General features: G+C 36.2%; 1 protein-coding gene across 1 annotated transcript; it reads left to right on the top strand.

Moving 5' to 3' along the window:
- Window positions 1–20,402: 20,402 nt before the first annotated feature.
- Window positions 20,403–22,970, top strand: LOC141660901 (uncharacterized). The gene is made up of 3 exons (XM_074467882.1): window positions 20,403–20,811; window positions 22,393–22,519; window positions 22,661–22,970. The coding sequence occupies exons 1-3, from the start codon at window positions 20,403–20,405 to the stop codon at window positions 22,968–22,970; spliced, it is 846 nt and encodes a 281-aa protein (XP_074323983.1).
- The last annotated feature ends 1,953 nt before the right edge of the window (window positions 22,971–24,923 follow it).

The following is a 24,923-nucleotide window of genomic DNA, read 5'->3' as shown; positions in this document are numbered from 1 at the left end:
ATTGATATCGAATATGATTCTGTATCCTAAAATATATCAACTAGTTATCTTTACTTCCAAGTATTCTATTCTTCATAGAATTCCTTCTTCATGCATATCTCTTCTTGCGTTTGTCTTGATCTTCTTTCCTTACAATCACCCGCCTTCCTTATCTGAAAGTCTCCTTAAGTCCTGATATTATCTTCTGATAAATATCTCCTGATAACTTAAAATCTGACAACTTTAAGTTCTGACTTCAGTATAAATGCTGATTTCCAGTTAAGTACTGATTTGTCCTATTTATAAAGATCTGAAAACTAAACACAAATTATATTAGTCATGACATTATCAAATATATCTAACATAGTACATCTCATAATCATGATAAACATGTTTATAAGAATACTGGTAGATTCAATACTGTGAGCCCTCCCAAAGCTAGGAAAGTGGCACATATCACCAAGTCCAGGAGCAAGTCTATTGGTCATTATGTAAGTGACAAGGAATTAGTCAATGATAGAGAAAAGAATGTTAGGCCTGTGAATTATGTTAAGAAAAATTCTAAATATTCAAATGCTTCTTAGTTCGTTCGACCCAACTTAGTTTGGGTATCAAAGAAAACATAATCCTCTTTGTTTTCAGGGCATTAAGAAGAAAAAGGTCATGTGAATTCTGGACAGTGAATGTTCAAGGCATATGACTGGAGTTAGAGCCATGCTATCAAAGGTGGTTGAGAAAGTTGGCTCGGTAGTTACTTTCAAAGATGACAACAAAGGTTATACAACGAGACATGACTGTTTCAAAATTGGTAATGTCATCATTAATGAAATCTCTCTAGTTGAAAGTCTTATGCACAATCTCCTCAGTGTTAGTCAATTTTGTGAAAAAGGATATGAAGTCTTATTTAAGAAGGAGAAGTGTTTGATCTCTAATCAGAAAAATTAGAATCTTACTCTTAATGGAGTGAGAAAAGGTGATTTGTTCGTAGTTGACTGGAACTTTGCTGAAAATGGTCAAGTAATGTGTTTCTACAGTAAAGCTTTTACAGATGAAAGATGGTTATGGCATAAGAGGCCCTCCAAATTAAAATTCAAGACCATGAATTTTTTGTTAAGAGGGAATTATTGAGAGGTATGCCCGAGATAGAATTCAATCCTGATGGACTTTGTAAAGCATGAGAGAAATGAAAGTCAAAAAGAGCATCACACAAGAAGAAGACAATGACTGACATCACTGAACCACTACAACTCCTTCACATGAACTTGTTTAGACCAGTCAACGTCATGTCTATGTTATGAAAGAAATATGGCTTGGTGATTATTGATGACTATCCTAGATACACGTGGGTGTTATTTATACATTCAAAGGATGAAACAACTGATATGATTATTGAGTGCTTGTCGTACAATCATATCAGATAATGGAATAGAATTTAAAAATACAAAGTTGAATGTTTTTTGTACTGAGAAGGGCATCTCAAGACAATTTTTAGCACCAAGAACACCACAAAAAAAATGGCGTGGTTAAGAGGAAGAATTGAACACTGATTGGAGCTGCAAGGACTATGCTTAATGAAGCTAATCTTCCTACCTACTTCTGAGCTAAAGCAGTTAACACTGCATGCTATACTCAAAACAGAACCCTGATTAACAAGATGTATGAGAAGATCCCTTATGAGATACTGGCCAACAAGAAACCATCAGTGAAGTACGTTCACATGTTTGGAGGAAAGTGCTTCGTGCTTAAGGATGATGAGCATCTTGACAAGTTAGATGCTAAAGCTGAAGAAGGTATCTTTTTGGGCTATTCTCTGGAGTCGAAAGATTACAGGATATATATGCTTACTTATCAAAAGGTTGTGAAGAGCCTTAATGTAACATTTGATAACAACAAGCTCCAATGTATCCAGAAGAAAGATAGTTCTGATAATCTTAATATTGAAGATCTTTATGATGACAAAGATAAACCTGAGGTTGTTCCAGATAATAATGATAATGGCAATGATTCTAATGATGATTATAGTTCGGATTCAGATTCTGGTGATCCAGATGATAGTGGTGACAATGGAAATGCAAGAGAGCAGATTCACAGTATCTCTGAGACAAGTCCATAAGTTTTGAATTCTGGAGATTAAGATGGAAACAACTCAGGGGGAGCAGAACAAAGATCCTCTAGTCAGACTCATTATTAGGGAGAAAACACGCGCTAAAATTCACGCAAGTATACGCGTTCGCAAGTAGTATAAGATATAAATCAGATTCATTCCCACAGAGACTGGTTTAGGTTAAGTTCAATTTATGCACCTATGCAACAATGTTTGGTTATCGCTCAATGCTAAGAAAATAACAAATTGGGATTGTTTATAACTAAGAATTAAACTAACAATTATAACTAAGAGAACAAGAATGGTTTTTTAATATATATGAAAAATATGGAATTCTAACTTCATTAATTACTTCATTCAATAACTCTATTATTCTTAACCTTAGCATGCAATGACAATGACACTAATCAGATAACACAAAACTGATAAACGCCAACTTTCTTTGTACGAGTACCATTCTACCAGACATCCACAAAAGAGATAGAAGCTGAATAGGCATCAATTATATTGAGACCCTATATGTCTATAGAATTTGACAACATAACGGTTTAAGCACAAGTTATCTATCTTGATTACATAGGTCAAGTAAGATGGTTAAAATTACCTACGAATCATGCATAACAAATACATGAACCTATGCTAGCATGGCAAGTTCTAAATCTTTAAATTCACTTTCGCTTCATTAAGAATTAACACACTATCTTATAAGTTCGCGACGCTCATAAGACGAATACGCACAACCAATACTAGGATATCATACAATCACCACATACTAAGGTATCGAACAATTTAACTAAAGAAATCTATAAGTAAATCCACTAGAATCCCACGATAAGGATTAGTTCATAATCAAACTCATTATCACCATGGGTTCCAATGAAAGCATGATATAAAATAATATAAGAGTACTAGGGTTCAAGAACAAATCAAAAATAAGCATCCAAGTATCAACTAAATCAAAGAAAACAAAAGCCTTCTTCTCCATAGCCTTCTCTGCTCTCTAGGTCTTCTTATTGCTCTCCCAAGCCTCCTTGTTGTTAAAAACGTCTTTTTATGGGTATATATAGGCTCCAGGATGACTAGGACTCTCAAAATCTTCAATTTAGACTAAAATCAGGATTCTGGGGAAGAAACCGGGCACGGCCGTACGACCTTCGGGGCGCGGCCACGCTGAAATAGTGATTTTAGTGGCGCGGGTACGCTGCCTTCTGGCGCGGCCCCGCGCTGACATTCTGGAATTTTTCTGACAATTCTTCTTTTGGCCATAACTTGAGTTCTGCTCGTCAGAATTAGGTGATTCAACTGCCCACGCGAAGCTAACGAGATTCTATATAACTTAAGAATGGCCTAGGATTCCAATTATGACGTCTTTTCAGCATATTTCCTTGAAAATCTCCTTTCTTCATTTAACTGATGCCTGGAATGCAATAACGCAAAAACACATCGAAAATACCAACAACTTGAGTCCAAAACACCAACTTGAGCCTGTAATGAAGCATTCCAAGTAGATAAAAAATCCACTTATCACACCCCCAAACTTGAATCGATGCTTGTCCTCAAGCATAAATAGACTCAAAACTACAAAACAAACCTAATGCATGAATGGAACTACGTGAATGCAACTAAATGATAATACAATTGATCCCCTCAGAATAACCATAACCAACCAACAAGCTAATGCCGCTAAGAATGCAATGACTCAAAACATAGCTTTAATAAATCCCACAAACCAACATACAAGCCAGAAACGTGCATGTGTGGATGCTTAATAGATATACTCTCTATACTAGATCAATAACCATAACTTATCTTTCATCAAAACAATCAGAAGTTTATAACTAGAATAGATGTTAAACGCATAATGACTCACAACACCTCCTTTCTGCTAGAGTAATACAAGGATTCATGTTATTATTGAAAACATAACAAAGATGCTTACTTGATCGTGCAATGAATGAGGTCCACAAAAGACTTATGCAAAGTGCAAGAAATAACTTCTGTAAAGCCAAAGTCTAAATCTGAAATGCTCTTTGAAGCTGATATGGATGATGAAAACCTCTCTGGTAATCCGAGTGACTATTATACCACTGAGGAGCTGCATAGTATGGAAGATCCTACGAAGGCCAACCTTACAAGGATGTTCAGTAACATCAGGTTCAGAAGGAAGGAAGGCTTTAGAGGTTCTGGAAGCAGCAATCACGGACAAAGGTCAAATTCATCTGGCTACAAGACATGGATGGTTGACAGAAGCAAATTCAGATGCTACAATTATGATAAGGTTGGGCATTTTTCCACTGAATATAGAAAGTCACAACAAGCTATGGACAAAGGAAAGGTTTATCGGAAAAAGAATTCTGGTAACTCAAAGAACTATCCAGTGAAAACATAGCTGAAGGAAAAAGCTGGGATGACATTGATGATGAAGAAGAGCAATTTGGAAATCTAGCACTAATGGCAGAATCTTCTTAACAGGTACAATACCGTTCGTGCTTACCTGCTGGTAATCTATGTGAGTATGAACACTATATTGCTTTAGAAAAGCTTTCTTAGTGTATGACAATGCATTTTCTTATGATAGACTTAAGGTACAATGTAAGACTAAAAAATGTGTCGAGCAATATACTACCTTAAGAGAAGTCTATAGAAACGTTTGTACTACAGTATGGTGCACCAAGGAGACTGTATGTGAATTTGAAGAAGAACTAAATAAACTCCAAATTGAAATTGATAAGATAGTTCATGATAATGTCACTTTGGAAAATCTTAAGTAGGCAAATCAATATTTAAAGCTTAAGAATAAAAAGCACCTAGAGGCAGCGGAAGAGCTCCGGAGCAAGAATGCAGATTTAGATAAAAAAAATTCTATCCATTAACCGATGCTGCTAATCTTGCTAAGAAGCTCATAGCTAATCAAGTAGTTGGTGGAAAAGTTTGGATAGATCTAGACTATGATGAACTTAGAAAATCTTCTAAGAAATGAGTAGTTGAGGATGACCCTAAAGAGAAAGTTGTCAATCCTCCTAGTACACCTCATGTTCATAAAGAAGCTAAGAAGCCTCTGTTTAAGAAATCTACTGTTGATCCTTTACTGAAGCTAATCTTTATATTCATCATGAGATGCTTGTTGAGAATATTGAGAGCTCATGAAGACAAAAGGCAAAGAAACCTATGTATGTTGCTAGTGACACTGATCTATCTTTTGACGAACTAAGTTTTACTTTCAAGACTAAGAGAAGTAGAAATAGAAATGGTAGGATAGGAGCTAATGGCCATAGGAAGTTATGTAATAACTATGGTTCTGATGGTCACCTTACTCATGCTTGTAGAAAGGTTAAAATAGACAATGCTAAGAATGCTTATATACATAACATGCCTAACATGACAAAATCTTCAAAGTGTAATAACCGTTTGCATGTCATGTGTAGTGTCTTTCATGAACAATTATCTTTATTTTATACACTCACATAGTACATCTAATAATCATGATAAACATGTTTATAAGAACACTGGTAGATTAAATACTGTGAGCCCTCCCAAAGCTAGGAAAGTGGCACATATCACCAAGTCCAGGAGCAAGTCTGTTGGTAATTATGTAAGTGACAAGGAATTAGTCAATGATAAAGAAAAGAATATTAGGCCTGTGAATTATGTTAAGAAAAATTCTAAATATTCAAATGCTTCTAAGTTCGTTCGACCCAACTTAGTTTGGGTATCAAAGAAAACTTAATCCTCTTTGTTTTCAGGGCATTAAGAAAAAAGGTCATGTGAATTCTGGACACTGAATGTTCAAGGCATATGACTGGAGATAGAGCCATGCTATCAAAGGTGGTTGAGAAAGCTAGCTCGGTAGATACTTTTGAAGATGACAGCAAAGGTTATACAACAAGATATGGCTGTTTCAAAATTGGTAATGTCATCATTAATGAAATCTCTCTAGTTGAAAGTCTTATTGTTAGGAATATGTGTATTAGTTTGATGATAAGTTAAACAAAATACTTAAGTAGAAATCTAGTGTTTGTAGCCTCAACAGATAAGACCATCTTGGCTATCCGTTGATGGAGTAGCTTTACTTAGAAATAAGTTTAGTATTGTAGCACATTTCAGTCTCTGCATTTAAGTTATAATTCTTAGAAGTTGTGGGAAATTATAAGTCATGTTGACTACTAGTGGATATGCAAATAGGAGGGCTAATTGTAAATATTTCATGTCTTGTAATTTTGTATAAATGAAGTAGTATCAACTGATAGATTAAAGTCCTTCAACGGATGAGAAACAAAGCTTTATTGGATATCTTTAAAGCTTCAACGGATAACATCCATCAACAGATGAGTGCATCAACGGATAAAGCTTCAACTGTTAAAGCATCAACGGATGTCATTAAAGCATCAACGGATAAAGCCATCAACGGATGAAAGCTTCAACGGATGCTTAGTTCCATAGCAGTTGATAGTGACAATTCATAAGCTGACAGAGGCACATGGGTTGACAGAGACAATTGGAATGTGGTAGCCTCTTGGAGGAATCAAGAAAAAGCAGCATTTCCATTCTGGTGCAAACAAAGAAGTATTCAAAGATTCACAGATTATCTTAGATTGTATTGGATAGAGAAATGAAGAAGAAACATGTGAAAAACTATTTTATAATTGTATTTTATCTTTGTCTTCACTTGTAAACTTGGTGATATATAAACCAAGTAGCAGCTAGTAATTAGATGTGAATTTTCTAGAGCTGTTTAGAAAAACATAGAGAGAAAATCATCTAGTTTGTACTAGGAAGCAACTGTGATCAATTCTTTATATCACAGATTTTATGAAATACACATCTATGGTGGAACAACAAATCCACCAGAAAAGTTTTTAAAGCCTTTGTGTTCATTACATTTGTGTCTTGAATATACATCTGTCTGCACCTGCTTAAAGCAATTCACACACAACTGTTCATCTTACACTTAGCTTTTGAAACTGCTCAAAACTTGAAAAAGTTTTGAGATTTACATTCAACCCCCCTTCTGTAAATCTCATTGTTAGTTCCTTGGGAATAACAATTGGTATCAGAGCAAGCTCTTGACATACAAAGAGTTTAAAGATCTATTCTACTAACATCATGAGTAAGAAGGATATTGGAGTGAAGATTCCAATCCTGGAAAGAGATAATTATCATCACTGGAAAGTGAAGATGCATCTACATCTTCTCTCTCAAGATGAAAGCTATATCAACTGCATTAAGAATGGTCCTCATATCCCTCACAAAGTGGCAACAGCTGCCACTGCCACAGTTGTTGTTGGACACTCAATTCCCAAGCCAAAAGCAGAATGGACTGATGAAGATATTGAAGAGGTTCACAAGGACAAGAAGGCCATGAACATTCTGTTTAATGTCCTAGACAAAGATATGTTTGATAATGTCATTAACAGCCAAACTGCAAAGGAAATTTGGGATACTGTGCAACTTATCAGTGAAGGTACTGAACAAGTTAGAGAAAACAAAATGCAGCTTCTCATTTAACAATATGAATATTTTCATTCTGAAGAAGGAGAATCATTGAATGATACCTTCAATAGATTTCAGAAACTGTTGAATGGATTGAAGCTGTATGGCAGAGTGTACCAAGTCAAGGATTCCAACTTAAAATTTTTGAGGTCTTTACCAAAGGAATGGAAGCCTATGACTGTTTCACTAAGGAATTCTCAAGATTATAAGGACTTCACATCTGAAAGATTATATGGAATTTTGAAGACCTATGAACTTGAGATGGAGCAAAATGAGCTATTGGAGAAGGGAAAGAGAAAAGGTGGATCAGTTGCACTTGTAGCTGAAAATGAGAGAACTGAAGCCAGGAATGAAGAAAAGACAATGCCAAGTCTCAAAATTGGCACAAGCAAATCAGAATCAAGCAAGGGAAATGAGCAAGCAGCTGAGGTTGAAGACAATTCCAGTCAAGATGACTCTGATGATGTTGATGAACATCTGGCTTTTCTGTCCAGAAGGTTTGCAAAGATGAAATTCAAGAAAAACATTAGAGCCTCTAAGCCAAACAAGAACATGGTGGACAAATCTAAGTTCAAGTGTTATAACTGTGACATAAGTGGGCACTTTGCAAGTGAGTGCAGAAAGCCAACTTCTGGAAAGAAGAAATTTGAGCAAGTGGATTACAAAAAGAAATATTTCGAGTTGCTCAAACAAAAGGAAATGGCTTTTCTGACTCAGGAAAATGACTGGGCAGCTGATGGAGCCAATGAAGATGATGATATGGAGTATGTCAACTTAACCCTGATGGCTAATTCTGATGAAAATGAAACTAGTTCATCAAGCAACCAGGTAATTACTACTGACCTCTCTCAGCTTTCAAAAAATGAATGCAATGAAGCTATAAATGATATGTCCAATGAATTATATCATTTACGTGTTTCCCTTAAATAACTGGCTAAAGAGAAAATAAGAATTAAAGAGAATAATTTGTTTTTAAGTGATAAAAATGTTGTGTTAGAGGGTAAGGTAATTGAGCTTGAAAAGATTAAAATCAAATGCTTATCTGTTGAGAGTGAACTAGAAGAGTCTGTTAAGAAAGTAGAAGTTCTTTCTAGACAACTAGAACGTGAGCAAGAGGTAATCAAGGCCTGGAAAATATCTAGGGATGTTAGTGCTGAAATTGTTAAGGTTCAAGGAATTGAATCACTCTGTGAGAATTCCTGGAAGAAAAACAAAAAGGAAATAGAATTAATTGATGGACTATAAATGGATGTGGAATCAACGGATGATGAAAGTCATCTGTTGAAGGAAGAAAAGGAGCATCCGTTGAAGGCTCATCAATTGAAACAGGCAAATGATTCTAAAAGGAATAATTTGAAAAATCTCAGTAAGAAGTTTGGTTCAACTTCCAAGAACTTTGTCAAAGAAGAAGCTAGCACATCCAAAGATGCAAGTAAGGTGAATATAGGACACATGACTTTAGATCAGTTGAAAAATAGGCTTAAGTTGGTTGAGGATAAAAAGGAAACTAAAAGAAAATCTAATAGAAATAGGAAGGTAGGGATTAACAAACACAACAATTATACACCTGATAAGTATGCTCCTAGAAAAACTTGTGTGCATTGTAATAGTGTTAATCATCTATTTGCTAACTGCAAATCTGTTAAGAATGCTCCCATGCCTTTAACTCCTTCCATGCCTAACATGTCTATATTACCACTACATGTTATGCCTGTTATGTCTCAACAGAATCCACATGCACATTTTGCAAACATGCCATATGTTAATAATCCTTATTTTGCTGCATTTAGTATGTCTCAAATGCCATACAACATGCCTATCTGGAATAATATGTTTGCACAATCTATGCCTTATCAAATTCAACCAAATGTGCTAAATGATTCTGTGACTAACCCTACACTTCAACCAACTACATCTGAGATCAAGGTTGACTCGAAGTTACCTAAGTCAAAAGGTGCAGGAAGTGTGAAGTCTAGAAAAAAGACTAACAAGGCTGGACCCAAGGAAACTTGGGTACCAAAATCAACTTGATTTGATTTTGTTGTGTGCAGGGAAAAAGAAGGAATCTATGGTACTTGGACAGTGGTTGTTCAAGGCACATGACAGGAGATTTCACCCTGCTCACAGAGTTCAAGGAGAGAGCTGGCCCTAGCATAACCTTTGGAGATGACAGCAAAGGGTTCACTATGGGATATGACTTGATTTCAAAGGAAAATGTCATCATTGATGAAGTTACATTAGTTGATGGTTTGAAACACAATCTATTGAGCATTAGTCAACTATGTGACAGAGGGAATACTGTTTCCTTTAATTCTGAAGCCTGTGTTGTCACAAGTAAGAAGGACAACAAAGTGGTTCTAACTGGAGTTAGAAAAGGGAATGTGTACTTGGATGACTTCAACTCTACAGATGCAGAATCAATTACTTGTCTTTTCTGCAAAGCAAGTCAAGATGAAAGTTGGCTATGGCACAAGAAGCTGTCCCATTTGAATTTCAAGACAATGAATGATCTAGTCAAAAAGGACTTAGTTAGAGGAATGCCTCTAGTGGAATTCTCTAGGGATGGACTGTGTGATGCTTGTCAAAAAGGAAAGCAAAAGAGAGCTTCATTCAGTAAGAAGCTTGAATCAGCAATTGATGAATCATTACAACTGCTACACATGGATCTTTTTGGACCAGTCAATGTATTGTCAATTTCAAGGAAAAGATATTGTCTAGTGATTGTAGATGATTTCTCAAAGTTTTCATGGACCTATTTTCTTGGATCAAAGGATGAAGCTAGTGAAATCATTATCAATCATATCAAGCAAGTCAACAACCATCCAGATTTCAAAGTAAGGAATATCAGGAGTGACAATGGAACTGAGTTCAGGAATTCTACCATGAGGTTGTTCTGTGAAGAAAATGGGATCATGCATGAGTTCTCAGCTCCAAGGACACATAACATAATGGTGTGGTGGAAAGGAAGAACATATCACTTATTGAAGCTGCAAGAACAATGCTTGAAGAGTCAAAACTCCCAACATATTTTTGGGCTAAGGCGGTTAACTGTGCATGTTACACTCAGAATATTTCTCTAATCAATCAGGTAAAAGGCATGACTCCCTATCAATTGTTCAAGAGAAGAAAACCAACCTTAAACTTCCTTCATGTCTTTGGTTACAAATGCTACATTCTAAGGAACCAACCTGACTACAAAGGCAAGTTTGATGCAAAGGCTGATGAAGGGATATTTATTGGTTATTCTGCTGGAAAATCATATAGGGTCTACAATCTAAGAACCAATATTGTTATGGAATCTGTGTATGTTGTGTTTGATGTAAAAAGATTGATGGACTAACAGATGAGGGACATCATGAAGGACTCAAATTTGACAACATGAAAATATATTTTGATGATAGTGAAGATGAGAATGATGGAGAAGACACTTCAAAAGGATTCAAAATCTGCCTTTGGATAATGCACAAAATGCTGCATCAGTTAAAAGTCATAATTCAGCATCCGTTGACAGAAGTAATACAACATCCGTTGAAAGACAAAGTGCATAATACGTTGAAGTATATAATGGAGCATCCGTTGATCATAGCTCATCAACGGATAATCAATTTACATCATCAGTTGATAGAACTCCCAGTTCTTTACAAAGGACCAATAACTCAGGGGGAGTTTCAACCAATCAACACTCTATCTCACATCATGACAATACTGAGGCAATCTCATCTAGATCTAATCTACCACCTCAAAGGAAATGGACCAATAATCATCATTTTGAACTAATCATTGGTGATGCAACATCTAAGGTGCAAACTAGAAGGGCTACTCAAGATAAATGTCTATACAGTAGTTTTCTAATCAGAGGAGGAACCTAAGAGATTGGAAGAAGCTCTATTGGATCCACATTGGATTTTAGCAATGCAAGAGGAGCTAAACCAATTTGAGAGGAACAAAGTATGGAAGCTGGTACCCAAGCCAAAGAACAAAAGTTCTATTGACACAAAATGGGTATTCAGAAACAAGATGGATGGAAATGGCATTGTCATAAGGAATAAAGCTAGACTGGTTGCCAAGGGCTACTCTCAACAAGAGGGAATAGATTTTGATGAGACATTTGCTCCTGTTGCAAGACTTGAAGCCATCAGAATTTTTCTAGCCTATGCAACCCATGCAAATTTCAAAGTCTATCAAATGGATGTCAAGTGCATTTTTGAATGAAGAATTGGAGGAAGAAGTTTATGTGAGCCAACCTCCAGGGTTTGAAGATCCAAATTTTCCAGACCATGTGTATTATCTGTTGAAAGCACTCTATGGACTAAAGCAAGCACCTAGAGCCTGGTATGAGACTTTGTCAAAATTTCTCCTAGATAATTACTTCACAAGAGGTACTGTTGATAAAACTCTTTTTTTTAGAAATGTTAATGGCTCTACAATACTTGTTCAAATTTATATAGATGATATTATATTTGGCTCTACAGATGATAAACTTTGTAAAAAGTTTGCTAAGTTAATGCAAAGTAAATATGAAATGAGTATGATGGGAGAACTAACTTATTTTCTTAGTTTACAAGTTAAACAAGTTAGTGGTGGAATTTCCATTAGTCAAACTAAATACATTTATGATCTTTTAAAGAAGTTTGACTTAATGGAATGTTCATCTGCAAAAACTCCCATGGCCACTGCCACTAAGCTTGAATTAAACAAGGCTGAAAAGTCTGTGGACATTACAAGCTAGAGGCATGGTTGGTTCACTTCTATATTTAACTGCCAGTAGACCTGATATAATGTTTTCTACATGTCTTTGTGCTAGATTTCAAGTTGATCCTAAAGAATCTCACTTAGTTTCTAGTAAAAGAATTTTCAGATATCTCAAAGGGACTCCAAATCTAGGAATTTGGTACCCTAGAGAGTCAGGTTTTGATTTAATTGGCTACTCAGATGCAGATTATGCAGGTTGCAAAATAGACAGGAAAAGTACAACTGGCACCTGTCAATTTCTAGGGAATAAGCTTGTGTCATGGTTCAGTAAGAAGCAAAATTCTATTTCTACATCAACAGCTGAAGCTAAGTACATTGCTGCTGGTAGTTGCTGTGCACAGATATTATGGATGAGGAATCAACTATTTGACTATGGGCTAAATGTTGACAAAATTCCAATATTCTGTGATAACACAAGTGCTATTGCCATTACTGAAAATCCAGTGCAACATTCAAGGACCAAGCACATTGACATCAAGTACCACTTCATAAGGGAACATGTGATGAATGGTACAGTGGAACTTCATTTTGTTCCAAGTGAAAAACAAATTGTAGACATATTTACCAAGCCACTTGATGAATGAACATTCACAAGATTAGTAAGTGAGCAAGGTATGCTTAATTATTCCTAAATTCATGTTCTAATTGTAATTTGTCTTGTAGCCTGAAATGAATTTGTTGAAAGAACAAAGTTGGCTTTAAGTAAAGTTTATTCTATCAATGAATATTCCCTATCCGTTGAAAGCCAAAATTGTTCTATCAACGGATGTCCATTATCCGTTAAAAGACAAATACATTTCTGGTAACTTTATCCTTCCATGGATAAAACTGTGTTAATCTTCAACGGATAATTGTTTACCTCATCGGTTGAATTGTCACATCAGTCGTTTTGAGTGAGTCACAGCCGTTGATTATATTTACTTAACCGTTAATATATATATATATATATATATACACAGTTGTATGTATTTGTATTAAATACAGTTTTTAGAATACTTACAGTTTTTCTTTTATTCTCAAACGGCTGTAATTCACTTAAAAATATTGTTTAATCATTCTCTTTATGTTTTAATTTGAGAAAGTATAAAAGCCCCGTTGAATTCTAATTTTTACTTTACGCTTTCTTGCAATTTTCAAAAGCTTTTACTCTCTTTCTCTCCCAAAACTCTCAACCTTTCTCTGCAACTTCTACTCACAACAATGGCACCAGTAGTAAAGATAATGTCCCAATCTGGATTTGTCTTTGAGAAAAACAATTTCGTAGGTTTGGTAGAAAAGAATGAAGCCCACTCAGATTATCACAAGATGATGGACTTCATCAAAAACTGCAAACTAAACTATGCAATGCTGGAAGCCCCAATGATTTTCTGTGAGGTAGTTGAGGAAATGTGGACAACTGCAGAGTTCAACCCCACTGATATGACCATCTATTTCTCTCTCAAAGGTAAAGAATAATGTATTAACTGTGCTGATATACAGTCCTGTTTTAAATTACCTGAAAACAATGCCATGACACCACACACTGATAATGATGTATCTAGCATGTTAGATTCCATATGCTATTCCCTTGGTTCTACTAGTTTAGGCAGTATTATGAGAAAAGGCCTTAGGAAAGAATGGAGTTTTCTTAGTGATGCCTTTATCAAGGTTTTCTCTGAGAAAATTAGTAATTTTGATGCAATAACTTCATCTCTTGTTAATATGCTCTATATGCTGGTTTCTGATAGGTACTTTAATTTTAGCAATTATGTTATGCTGGAATTGGGTACTAGGTTAGGTAACAAGGCTAATAGACCTTATAACATCTACTATGCTAGATTCTTTATGTTATTGGCTAACCATGTTACTGAAGGTTTGGTCATAACTAATGAGAGTAATAAACTCAAATGTTGGGCATAAGAGAAGAGGGTCCTTGCAGACCTTTTGAGAATTAACCTCAACAGTCAGGTGTCATTAGTATACTTACCAATCATGAATGCACCTCAGGTAAGTGAGGTAAATACTTCTTCAACTCTTACTTTTTCCAACCCAATCACTTCTTTGCCTTTAAGTGTGGCCATGGGATCTGTGTCAATGCCCCAACAGATTCCTACCAAGGCCACCAAACCTAAAGTTTCAAAACCCAAGTCAAAGAAAGCCACCTATGTTGTCTCTCAAAAGACAATAGTTGTAACACCTACCATGAACCTTGAGGGGAGTGTACAGGGTGTTAGTGGTGAGGGGAGGGGTGAACATCAAGAAAACCCCCAGAATAAGGTAGGAGAGGTGAGTGGTACCCAAGCCAGCCAAGCCACAGTTTCTCAAAAGACTGTGGTGGTTGAAAAGGATTCAAACTCATCCCTAATTGCATCCTCCCAAAAGGGTCCAGCTATTGAAAATAGTACCCAACCAGGGACACAGAACAAAAGAGGGAGGGACACTGAAGCCACACACTCACCTGTAAAAGCCTTCACAAGAAGAAAGAGGGTCAAAACCCTAGTTTCCATACAGGGTGCACACACTGCACAGATACAACCACCTGTATCTATGCCTTCTCAAATTCAGCTTGATATGACTCCAACAAATGTGGAGTCACAACCCCATTCTCTCAAAATTGACACACATCAATCACCAAATTTTCCATCACCATCTCTGGATGTGGACATGATATTCACATCAATTCCTGATTCTCCCTCTTTACAACTCAGGGAGGAGCCCCACTCAAATACTGGTGATCATCATCTTTTAGATGATTTGTTGGATCATCAGCCAATTCTTTCAGACTTAGTTGAAGAATCTGTGTCACCTAAATTAAAATCAATCCACACAGATTCAACAATTATGTCACTTTCAATTTCTACTTCTTTTCCTTCTTCAACGGATATTCTTCATCCGTTGATAAGTGGTTGTTCTTCAACGGATAAGCTTAACAGCAATTATCCATTAATACCATCAGTTTCAACTTTAATGGATATTCCTTATCCGTTGATGGTCTCTACAAAAACAACTGAATTAATTCCAAGTGTAGAAGACATGGTTACTGTACAATCACTTCTAGGATTGGGGGAAGGGAGTGAAAACTTGAGTGAGAGGCTGGGTTGCTCCCAGGCAAAAGGAGAGCTTGAGAGACTAAATATACATGATATTTCTTCTAGCATGGCAAAAGAAAGTGAGAGGAGTACCACCTTAGTAGGTGAAGGTGAGGGTGTGAGGAGTGTGAGCCAGGGGGAGCCCCTGATGTAAGAAAAGAGAGAAATTGAGAGAAAAGCAGGTACAGGAGGTATAAGGGTGGATCCAGCCATTGCTAGTGAGTCAATGATTGTGGATGATGCTGAAAAGGAAAGACAATTTCAGCAACATTACAAAGCTGTAATTGATAACATTTCCTTGGATGCTGACATTTTTACTCATCCTGTGTCAGCCTATCAATGGTTGGCTATTCAGGGCAATGAGGAGGCAGAAAAGACTTTAAATCTAGTACATACTTCAGAATCTCTACAAAGGGATAAAGCTGCTGTCAATAGGATGCCTTCTACAACTGGTGAGCCATCTGAAGAATTTGGAGTAAATTCTAATGATGATGACTCTGATTCTTTTGATGGAAGCATGAACTTAGGGGGAGATGAAGGCCCAAGTTCTATTCCAGAATTACCAGAATGGGCATTGACAAAGGAGTCTACACCAGGACATTTCAATTTATCCTTACTGAAACAAGTCATGTCTATCCAAAAGGCCATTCAGGAAACTTCAAATGCTGGTACCAAGGCTATTCTTCAAGCCCACCTAGATTCTCTACATCTCATGAAGCTACAACAATTAAGACATAATCTAAGTGTGAATGAACTCAAGAAGGACATAGCTGACTTGAAGTCCTACAATTCTGAGAAGCTGGATTCAATCATGCCCTTTGGTACCATGCATGAACTATTACTGAGACTGAGAAGAGAATCAGATGCTGAAAAGAAGATGGCCAAATTGGAGGAAAGAGTTCAAGCCATTGAAAACTCTGTGGTCACCATTCTTCAAAATCAACAGTCTCAGACTAGTCTTCTAATGCAACTGGCTAAAGCACAGGGCTTGACCCCTCTCCTTGATGATAAAAAAAGGGGGAGAATAAAGGGGAAGGGGAAGGGGAGCCATCTACACATATACAAATATCAAAAGTGCTAGTTCCAGCCATCACTACTTCTCCAACACTTCAAATGAAAGGAAAGCTTGATGGAATTGATCTAATCCAGCTAGCAGCAGCTGAGATGAAGGTGAAAGAGCAAAGGAGAAAACTTGATGAAAGGATGCAACAAGTGTTTGGCCCTTCAACTACAAAATCCTTATCTGTGAAACATAGCACAAAAGTTGAGCCAATCACAATGGAGCACAAGCCAGTAAGGAGGAATAAGGTTGGAGAAACTTCTTTCAGGAACCTGAAGCCCATGGTACTCAAGCCAACCACTAGATTCAACAAGGACTCTACAAAGAACCCTATAAGCTTTGCTCAACTAAAAGAAGTGGATTTTCCTCTTCCAAAGCCTGATAAAGACAAAGTTTTGGGTGGTAACATCATAAAGCACAAGGAGACCAAGGATGTAGTGGAAAGAATGAATATGGCTATCATCTATAGAGAGGGAAAGAGCATCTGTGTGATGCAAGGACATCCCAAATTCTTAATAGCCAAGAGGGAAGAGACCAAAAGGCTAGAGGAAGAAGCTAAAAAGCTGAAGGCTGACAAAAGAGCTCAAGCAAAGCTTGAAAAACAGCTAAAGTCAAGTCAAATTGAAGAAAAGAAGAAAATTGAAGACAAGAGTGAAGGAGACAAGAATGAAAGCATAAATGTGGATATGGGGAATATGGTTGGTGAGAGTGTGGAGGAAAGGAGTGAGGAAAGAAAGGAATGGCAGAAAGGGAACAGAAAGAAGGTCAAGGGAAAAAGGAAGAGTGAAGATGACACTGAGGAAACCCAATCAAAATCTAAACCACTAAGTTCTATTCCTGAACCTGTTGTGGCTGATCCCAGTATAAATATTCATGGTGAAACAATCATTCCTAAAGAGGAACCTATTGATTGGGACACCATCAAATTGCCTACCTTCCTAACTACCTCTCAACCACCAAAGAAACTGAAAAGAAAATCCAAATCAACACCTCCCCTAACCTCAAGTAAATTCACTCAGAAATATAAACCTAAGCCTAAGCCACAAGCCTCAAAGGATGATTATGTTCACATTTGTGACATAAAAGAACATACAGATATTGAACTCTTCCTGGTTGAGCTGGAGGAAGTAAGGGGAATAAGTGCCTATAGACAGCTACCAGAAAGGCTAGTGTTCAAATATAAAGGAAATGTGGAAAGGACTTGGCCTCTTCATAGAATTCTAAATGAGGGCTATTCTACCTTGGTTAGAGTCTACTCAGCTATCAAAAGGGATACTGGCTTTACCAGGACTGCCAAAACTGAGATTCTCAACAAGATTGCCAGCATAAGGAATAATTGGTGGGAGTCAAATTCCTTGCCTAGAACAATACTCATCCCTGAGCATGGAATCATAATTCATAAATCACCTCATTGGTTGATGGAGTTCAGAGACAACAAAGGAGTCAGAAGATTTTTCTGACTTGAAGACCAGCTTAAAATTTCCAGTAATGAAACTCTCAAGGACATGCAATCTAAGTTGGATATCAGTGAAGAAGATGAAGCTGAATTCTATAGACAACTCCAACTCCAAGTAGAGGAAAATGACAAGAGGCTAGGGAAGAAAACAAGGGAACAAAGGAAAAGAAAATGATTTGCTCAGACTAAAGGAGCACCCTTGGAAACACTGTAAATCTTCAATTCTATCTCTGTACATACACTTTTGAAGCACTTTTGAATATCTACTTGATTTCAGCTCATATATTTGTTAAGTGTTTTGTTATCATCAAGTTAACCCTGAATTTATGCCTACAATTCTAGTAGACATAAATAGGGGGAGATTGTTAGGAATATGTGTATTAGTTTGATGATAAGTTAAACAAAACACTTAAGTAGAAATCTAGTTTTTATAGCCTCAACGGATAAGACCATCTTGGCTATCCGTTGATGGAGTAGCTTTGCTTAGAAATAAGTTTAGTATTGTAGCACATTTCAGTCTCTGCATTTAAGTTATAATTCTTAGAAGTTGTGGGAAATTATAAGTCATGTTGACTACTAGTGGATATGCAAATAGGAGGGCTAATTGTAAATTTTTCATGCCTTGTAATTTTGTATAAATGAAGTAGTATCAACTGATAGATTAAAGGCCTTCAACGGATAAGAAACAAAGCTTCAACGGATGTCTCTAAAGCTTCAACGGATAATATCCATCAACGGATGAGTGCATCAACGGATAAAGCTTCAACTGTTAAAGCATCAACGGATGTCACTAAAGCATCAACGGATAAAGCCATCAACGGATGAAAGCTTCAACGGATGCTTAGTTCCATAGCAGTTGATAGTGACAATTCATAAGCTGACAGAGGCACATGGGTTGACAGAGATAATTGGAATGTGGTAGCCTCTTGGAGGAATCAAGAAAAAGCAGCATTTCCATTCTGGTGCAAACAAAGGAATATTCAAAGATTCACATATTATCTTAGATTGTATTGGATAGAGAAATGAAGAAGAAACATGTGAAGAACTATTTTATAATTGTATTTTATCTTTGTCTTCACTTGTAAACTTGGTGATATATAAACCAAGTAGCAGCTAGTAATTAGATGTGAATTTTCTAGAGCTGTTTAGAAAAACATAGAGAGAAATTTATCTAGTTTTTACTAGGAAGCAGTTGTGATCAATTCTTTGTATCAAAGATTTTCTGAAATACAAATCTCTGGTGGAACAACAAATCCAGTAGAAATTTTTTTAAAGCCTTTGTGTTCTTTACATTTGTCTCTTGAATATACATCTGTCTGCACCTGCTCAAAGCAATTCACACACAACTGTTCATCATACACTTAGCTTTTGAAACTGCTCAAAACTTGAAAAAGTTTTGAGATTTACATTCAACCCCCCTTCTGTAAATCTCATTGTTAGTTCCTTGGGAATAACACTTATGCACAAACTGCTCAGCGTTACTCAATTTTGTGAAAAAGGATATAAAGTCTTATTTAAGAATGAGAAGTGTTTGATCTCTAATCAGAAAAATTAGAATCTCACTCTTAATGGAGTGAGAAAAGGTGATTTGTTCATAGTTGACTGGAACTTTGCTGAAAATGGTCAAGTAATGTGTTTCTACAGTAAAGCTTTTACAGATGAAAGTTGGTTATGGCATAAGAACCCCTCCAACTTAAAATTGAAGACCATGATTTTTTTTATGAGGGAAATATTGAGAGGTATGCCCGAGATGAAATTCAGTCCTGATGGACTTTGTAAAGCATGTGAGAAATGAAAGTCAAAAAGAGCATCACACAAGAAGAAGACAATGACTGACATCACTGAACCACTACAACTCCTTCACATGAAATTGTTTGGACCACTCAACGTCATGTCTATGTCAAGAAAAAAATATGGCTTGGTGATTATTGATGACTATCCTAGATACACGTGGGTGTTATTTATACATTCAAAGGGTGAAACAACTAATATGATTATTGAGTGCTTGTTCGTACTATCAGATCAGATAATGGAACAGAATTCAGAAATGCAAAGTTGAATGTTTCACATGAACTTGTTTGGACCAGTCAACATCATGTCTATGTCAAGAAAGAAATATGGCTTGGTGATTATTGATGACTATCCTAGATACACGTGGGTGTTATTTATACATTCAAAGGATGAAACAACTGATATGATTATTGAGTGCTTGTTCGTACTATCAGATCAGATAATGGAACAGAATTCAGAAATGTAAAGTTGAATGTTTTTTGAACCGAGAAGGGCATCTCAAGACAGTTTTTAGCACCAAGAACACCATAAAAAAATGGCGTGGTTAAGAGGAAGAATTGAACACTGATTGGAGATGCAAGGACTATGCTTAATGAAGCTAATCTTCCTACCTACTTCTGAGCTAAAGCAGTTAACACTGCATGCTATACTCAAAATAGAACCCTTATTAACAAGATGTATGAAAAGATCCCTTATGAGATAATGGCCAACAAGAAACCATCAGTGAAATACTTTCACATGTTTGGAGGAGAGTGCTTCGTGCTTAAGGATGATGAGCATCTTGACAAGTTTGATGCTAAAGCTGAAGAAGGTATCTTTCTGGGCTATTCTCTGGAGTCGAAAGATTACAGGATATATATGCTTAGTTATCAAAAGGTTGTGAAGAGCCTTAATGTAACATTTGATAACGCCAAGCTCCCAAGTATCCAGAAGAAAGATAGTTCTGATAATCTTAATGTTGAAGATCTATATGATGACAAAGATGAACCCGAGGTTGTTCCAAATAATAATGATAATGGCAATGATCCTAATAATGATTATAGTTCGGATTCAGATTCTGGTGATCCAGATGATAGTGGTGACAATGGAAATGCAAGAGAGCAGATTCACTGTATCTTTGAGACAAGTCCATAAGTTTTGAATTCTGGAGATCAAGATGGAAACAACTCAAGGGGAGCAGAAGAAAGATCCTCTAGTCAAACTCATTGTTAGGGCAAAAATACGCGTTAAAATTCATGCAAGTATACGCGTTCGCAAGTAGTATAAGATATAAATCAGATTCGTTCCCACAGAGACTGGTTTAGATTAGGTTCAATTTATGCACCTATGCAACAATGCTTGGTTATCGCTCAATGCTAAGACAATAACAAATTGGGATTGTTTATAACTAAGAATTAAACTAATAATTATAACTAAGAGAACAAGAATTGTTGAATTAATATATATGACAAACATGGGATTTTAACTTCATTAATTACTTCATTCAATAGCTTTATTATTCTTAACCTTAGCATACAATGGTGATGACACTAATCAGATAACACGAAACTGATAAACGCCAACTTTCATTGCATGAGTACCATTCTACCAGACATCCACAAAAGAGATAGAAGCTGAATAGGCACCAATTATATTGAGACCCTATATGTCTATAGAATTTGACAACATAACGGTTTAAGCACAAGTTATCTATCTTGAATACATAGGGCAAGTAAGATGGTTAAAATTACCAATGAATCATGCATAACAAATACATGAACCTATGCTAGCATGGCAAGTTCTAAATCCTTAAATTCACTTTCGCTTCATTAAGAATTAACACACTATCTTATAAGTTCCCGACGCTCATAAGACGAATACGCACAACCAATACTAGGATATCATACAATCACCACATATTAAGGCATTGAACAATTTAACTAAAGAAATCCATAAGTAAATCTGCTAGAATCCCACGATAATGATTAGTTCATAATCGAACTCATCATCACCATGGGTTCCAATGAAAGCATGATATAAAACAATATAAGAGTACTAGGGTTCAAGAACAAATCAAAAATAAGCATCCAAGTATCAACTAAATCAAAGAAAACAAAAGTCTTCTTCTCCGTAGCCTTCTCATGCTCTCTAGGTCTTCTTATTGCTCTCTCAGGACTCATTGTTGTTAAAAACGTCTTTTTATGGGTATATATAGGCTCCAGGATGACCAGGATTCTCAAAATCTTCAATTTTGACAAAAATCAGGATTCTGGGGCAGAAACCGGGCACAGCCGCACAGCCTTCGGGCGCGGCCGCGCTAAAATAGTGATTTCAGCGGCGCGGGTGCGCTGCCTTCTGGCGGCCGCGCTGACATTCTGGAATTTTTCTGACAATTCTTCTTTTGGCCATAACTAGAGTTCTGCTCGTCAAAATTAGGCGATTCAACTGCCCACGCGAAGCTAACGAGATTCTCTATGACTTGAGAATGGCCTAGTCTTCCAACTCTGATCTATTTTCAGCATATTTCCTTGAAAAGCTCCTTTCTTCATTTAACTGATGCTTGAAATGCAATAACGTAAAAACACATCAAAAATACCAACAACTTGAGTCCAAAATACCAACTTAATCCTATAATGAAGAATTCCAAGTAGATATAAAAATCCACTTATCACTCATCATAATGCTGAGTGATCTAGAGCTAATTTTCCTAAAGCTGTAAAATGGTGTAAATCCCATCATGTTGAGGAAATCATTGGTTATGTAGAGGCAAGAGTTCAGACTAGAAGAGCTAATGAGAATGAATGTCTGTATTCTGAATTTCTTTGTCAAATAGAACCAAAGTAAGTAGATGTATCTCTTGAACATACAGATTGGGTAATTGTTATGTAAGAGGAGCTTAATCAGTTCGAAAGACAGAAAGTGTGGAAGCTTGTACCCAGACCTAAAGATAAATATGTGCTTGGCACTAAGTTGGTTTTTAGAAACAAGCTTGATCAAGAAGGAATTGTTACAAGGATTAAGGTGATACTGGTTGTTAAGGGATATTCTCAAGAAGAAAGGATTGACTACGATGAAACCTTCACACCAGTTGCTAAACTTGAAGCCATCGTGATGTTTTTAGCATTTGCAGCATATTCAAACTTCAAGGTATATCAGACGGGTGTGAAAAATGCTTTACTGAATGGTGAGCTTGAAGAAGAGGTCTATGTGGAGCAACCTCCTGGCTTCATATATCCTGAGCTCGAATATTTTGTCTATTTACTCTTCAAGGCTCTTTATGGTCTTAAGTAAGTTCCAAGATCATGGTATGACACTCTCTTAGAATTTCTTCTTGAAAATGGTTTTACTAGAGGTGTCATAGATAAGACTCTGTTTCATAAATCACATAAAAATGATATCGTACATGTGCAAGTCTATGTTGATGATATCATATTTGGATCTATAAATTTTGCACTTTGTGCAAGGTATACTAAGCTTATGCAGACTAGGTATGAGATGAGTACGATGGGTGAGTTAAATTTCTTCCTCGAACTTCAAGTGAGCTAGAAGCTAGATGGTATCTTCATTTGTCAAATGAAGTACATCAGGGATCTTCTTAAGAAATATAGGTTAGAAGATTCATCACGTGCAAAGACTCCAATGGCAACTGCCAAAAAACTTGATCACGACAAGTCTGATAAGAAGGTGGATATTATAATATCCGAGAAAATTATGTGAATAATACACGTTAAATAAATAAATATTATGTGTTGTAAAAATTTAAAGTGATTATTGCCTTAATATTAGATATTATAGTTGTTATATGTGTTTCCGTGCGGGCCAGAAAATTTTCCGATAGATTAATCTGTGTTTAAACTGCAATATGTGAATCGATTTGTAATCGGGACTCGTATTTTACTTGCGTCTTCATCGAGGTACTCGTTTTACCACGTTTTGTGTGCGTTTGAATGTATTTTATGTGTTTCCGGGATTTTCTGGTAATTTAGAGATTGTTTCTGTGTTTCAAAAATCAACGGACCGGGACCCCACCGGGACGTCAAACCCCACAAAATCTGTGTTTTTATATTTATAAAATAATTTATATTTCAAATACCCAATATCTTTGCATTTTCGAATTATTCGCAATTTTTGGGGAATTTTGACATTAATTTTATATTTTATCATTTTTAAAATTATTCCCCGTAATTATTATTTTCGGGCTTAATTATTGTAATTTAGGGATAAAAACACCCATAATTTATTTTAGGGTATTAATTTTTACACTAATATAAATAGCTGGATATATTAGTTTATTCATTTTTTTATTTTATAAAAATGGAGAAAAATAGAAATTTTTCAAGAACAAGTGGGGGTGTTCTTAAGGGTAGAAATTAAAATCAAAAGTTGAAGGTAATTCCGGGATCCGTTTGTGATGCTCGAATAGTCGATTTGAAGCTCTCTTCAAGCTCCATCTATTGATACAAACATCATCAACTGAGGTTAATCCTTTTGTGATTTCATTTTTTTCATTTTTTTTGCTATTTAAATTCGGTTTTGATCAAAGGATGGTTGTTTGATGTTTTTGATTATTGATTATTGTTCCTGGAGTTCTCAGGATTGATTTTGTATATTAATTTGTTAATTTTGGTTTCGATCTAGTGAAGTTCGAAGTTCTTGGTTTGTTAAGTTTTTCAAATCAAATTTCTGGATTGTTGAACAATTGTTTAATGTTTAAGTGTATTCAAATATGTTTGTATGAATTCCAGGAGCAATTTGAGACACACATCTGCAAGGTTCGTTTAGAAATAGGGATAATCGGAATTTTCCGATTGTTTCGCCGATTTTCAACCGGAGTTTGGACAGAATCAATGATTCCGGGGTAGTTTATGTTAGTTGTGGTTTGAATAGGGATCTTGGGGGAGTTTAAAAGCGATCTGGATTAAAAACGGGATCAAGGGGCGACGTTTTGGCCTCCGTTTAAGGTTCGCCGGAGTCCGGCGAAGGCCCGCCGGAATCTGGGGATTTCCCAGAAACCGGTCGGGGTTCTTCCCGACCCGGTTGATCCCCTTTAACCCGATTTCGACCCGGTCCCTTGACCCGGGCTCGATCTTTCCACAACCTGTTTTCTATTCTGAAAATGTTTCTGGACAAATTCTTTTCTTTTCATTAAAAATCATTTTCTTATTTCCAAAAATCATTTATTTTATGTTTAAAAATCATTTACTTACTATTTTTAAATTCTAAAAATTATTTACTTAATTATTT

The sequence above is a fragment of the Apium graveolens genome, chromosome 5 (assembly GCF_009905375.1).
Source record: "Apium graveolens cultivar Ventura chromosome 5, ASM990537v1, whole genome shotgun sequence".
In the NCBI taxonomy this organism is placed as follows: domain Eukaryota; kingdom Viridiplantae; phylum Streptophyta; class Magnoliopsida; order Apiales; family Apiaceae; genus Apium; species Apium graveolens.
This window is presented reverse-complemented; position numbering and strand designations above follow the sequence as displayed.

Excerpts from the sequence above, each read along its gene's own strand:
- LOC141660901 (XM_074467882.1), top strand. The coding sequence starts at position 20,403 with ATGGCCAACAAGAAACCATCAGTGAAATACTTTCACATGTTTGGAGGA. Across the intron at positions 20,812-22,392 it reads TGCAAGAGAGCAGATTCACT|CTGTAAAATGGTGTAAATCC; the intron begins GTATCTTTGAGA and ends ATTTTCCTAAAG. Across the intron at positions 22,520-22,660 it reads CTTTGTCAAATAGAACCAAA|AAACAAGCTTGATCAAGAAG; the intron begins GTAAGTAGATGT and ends GTTGGTTTTTAG.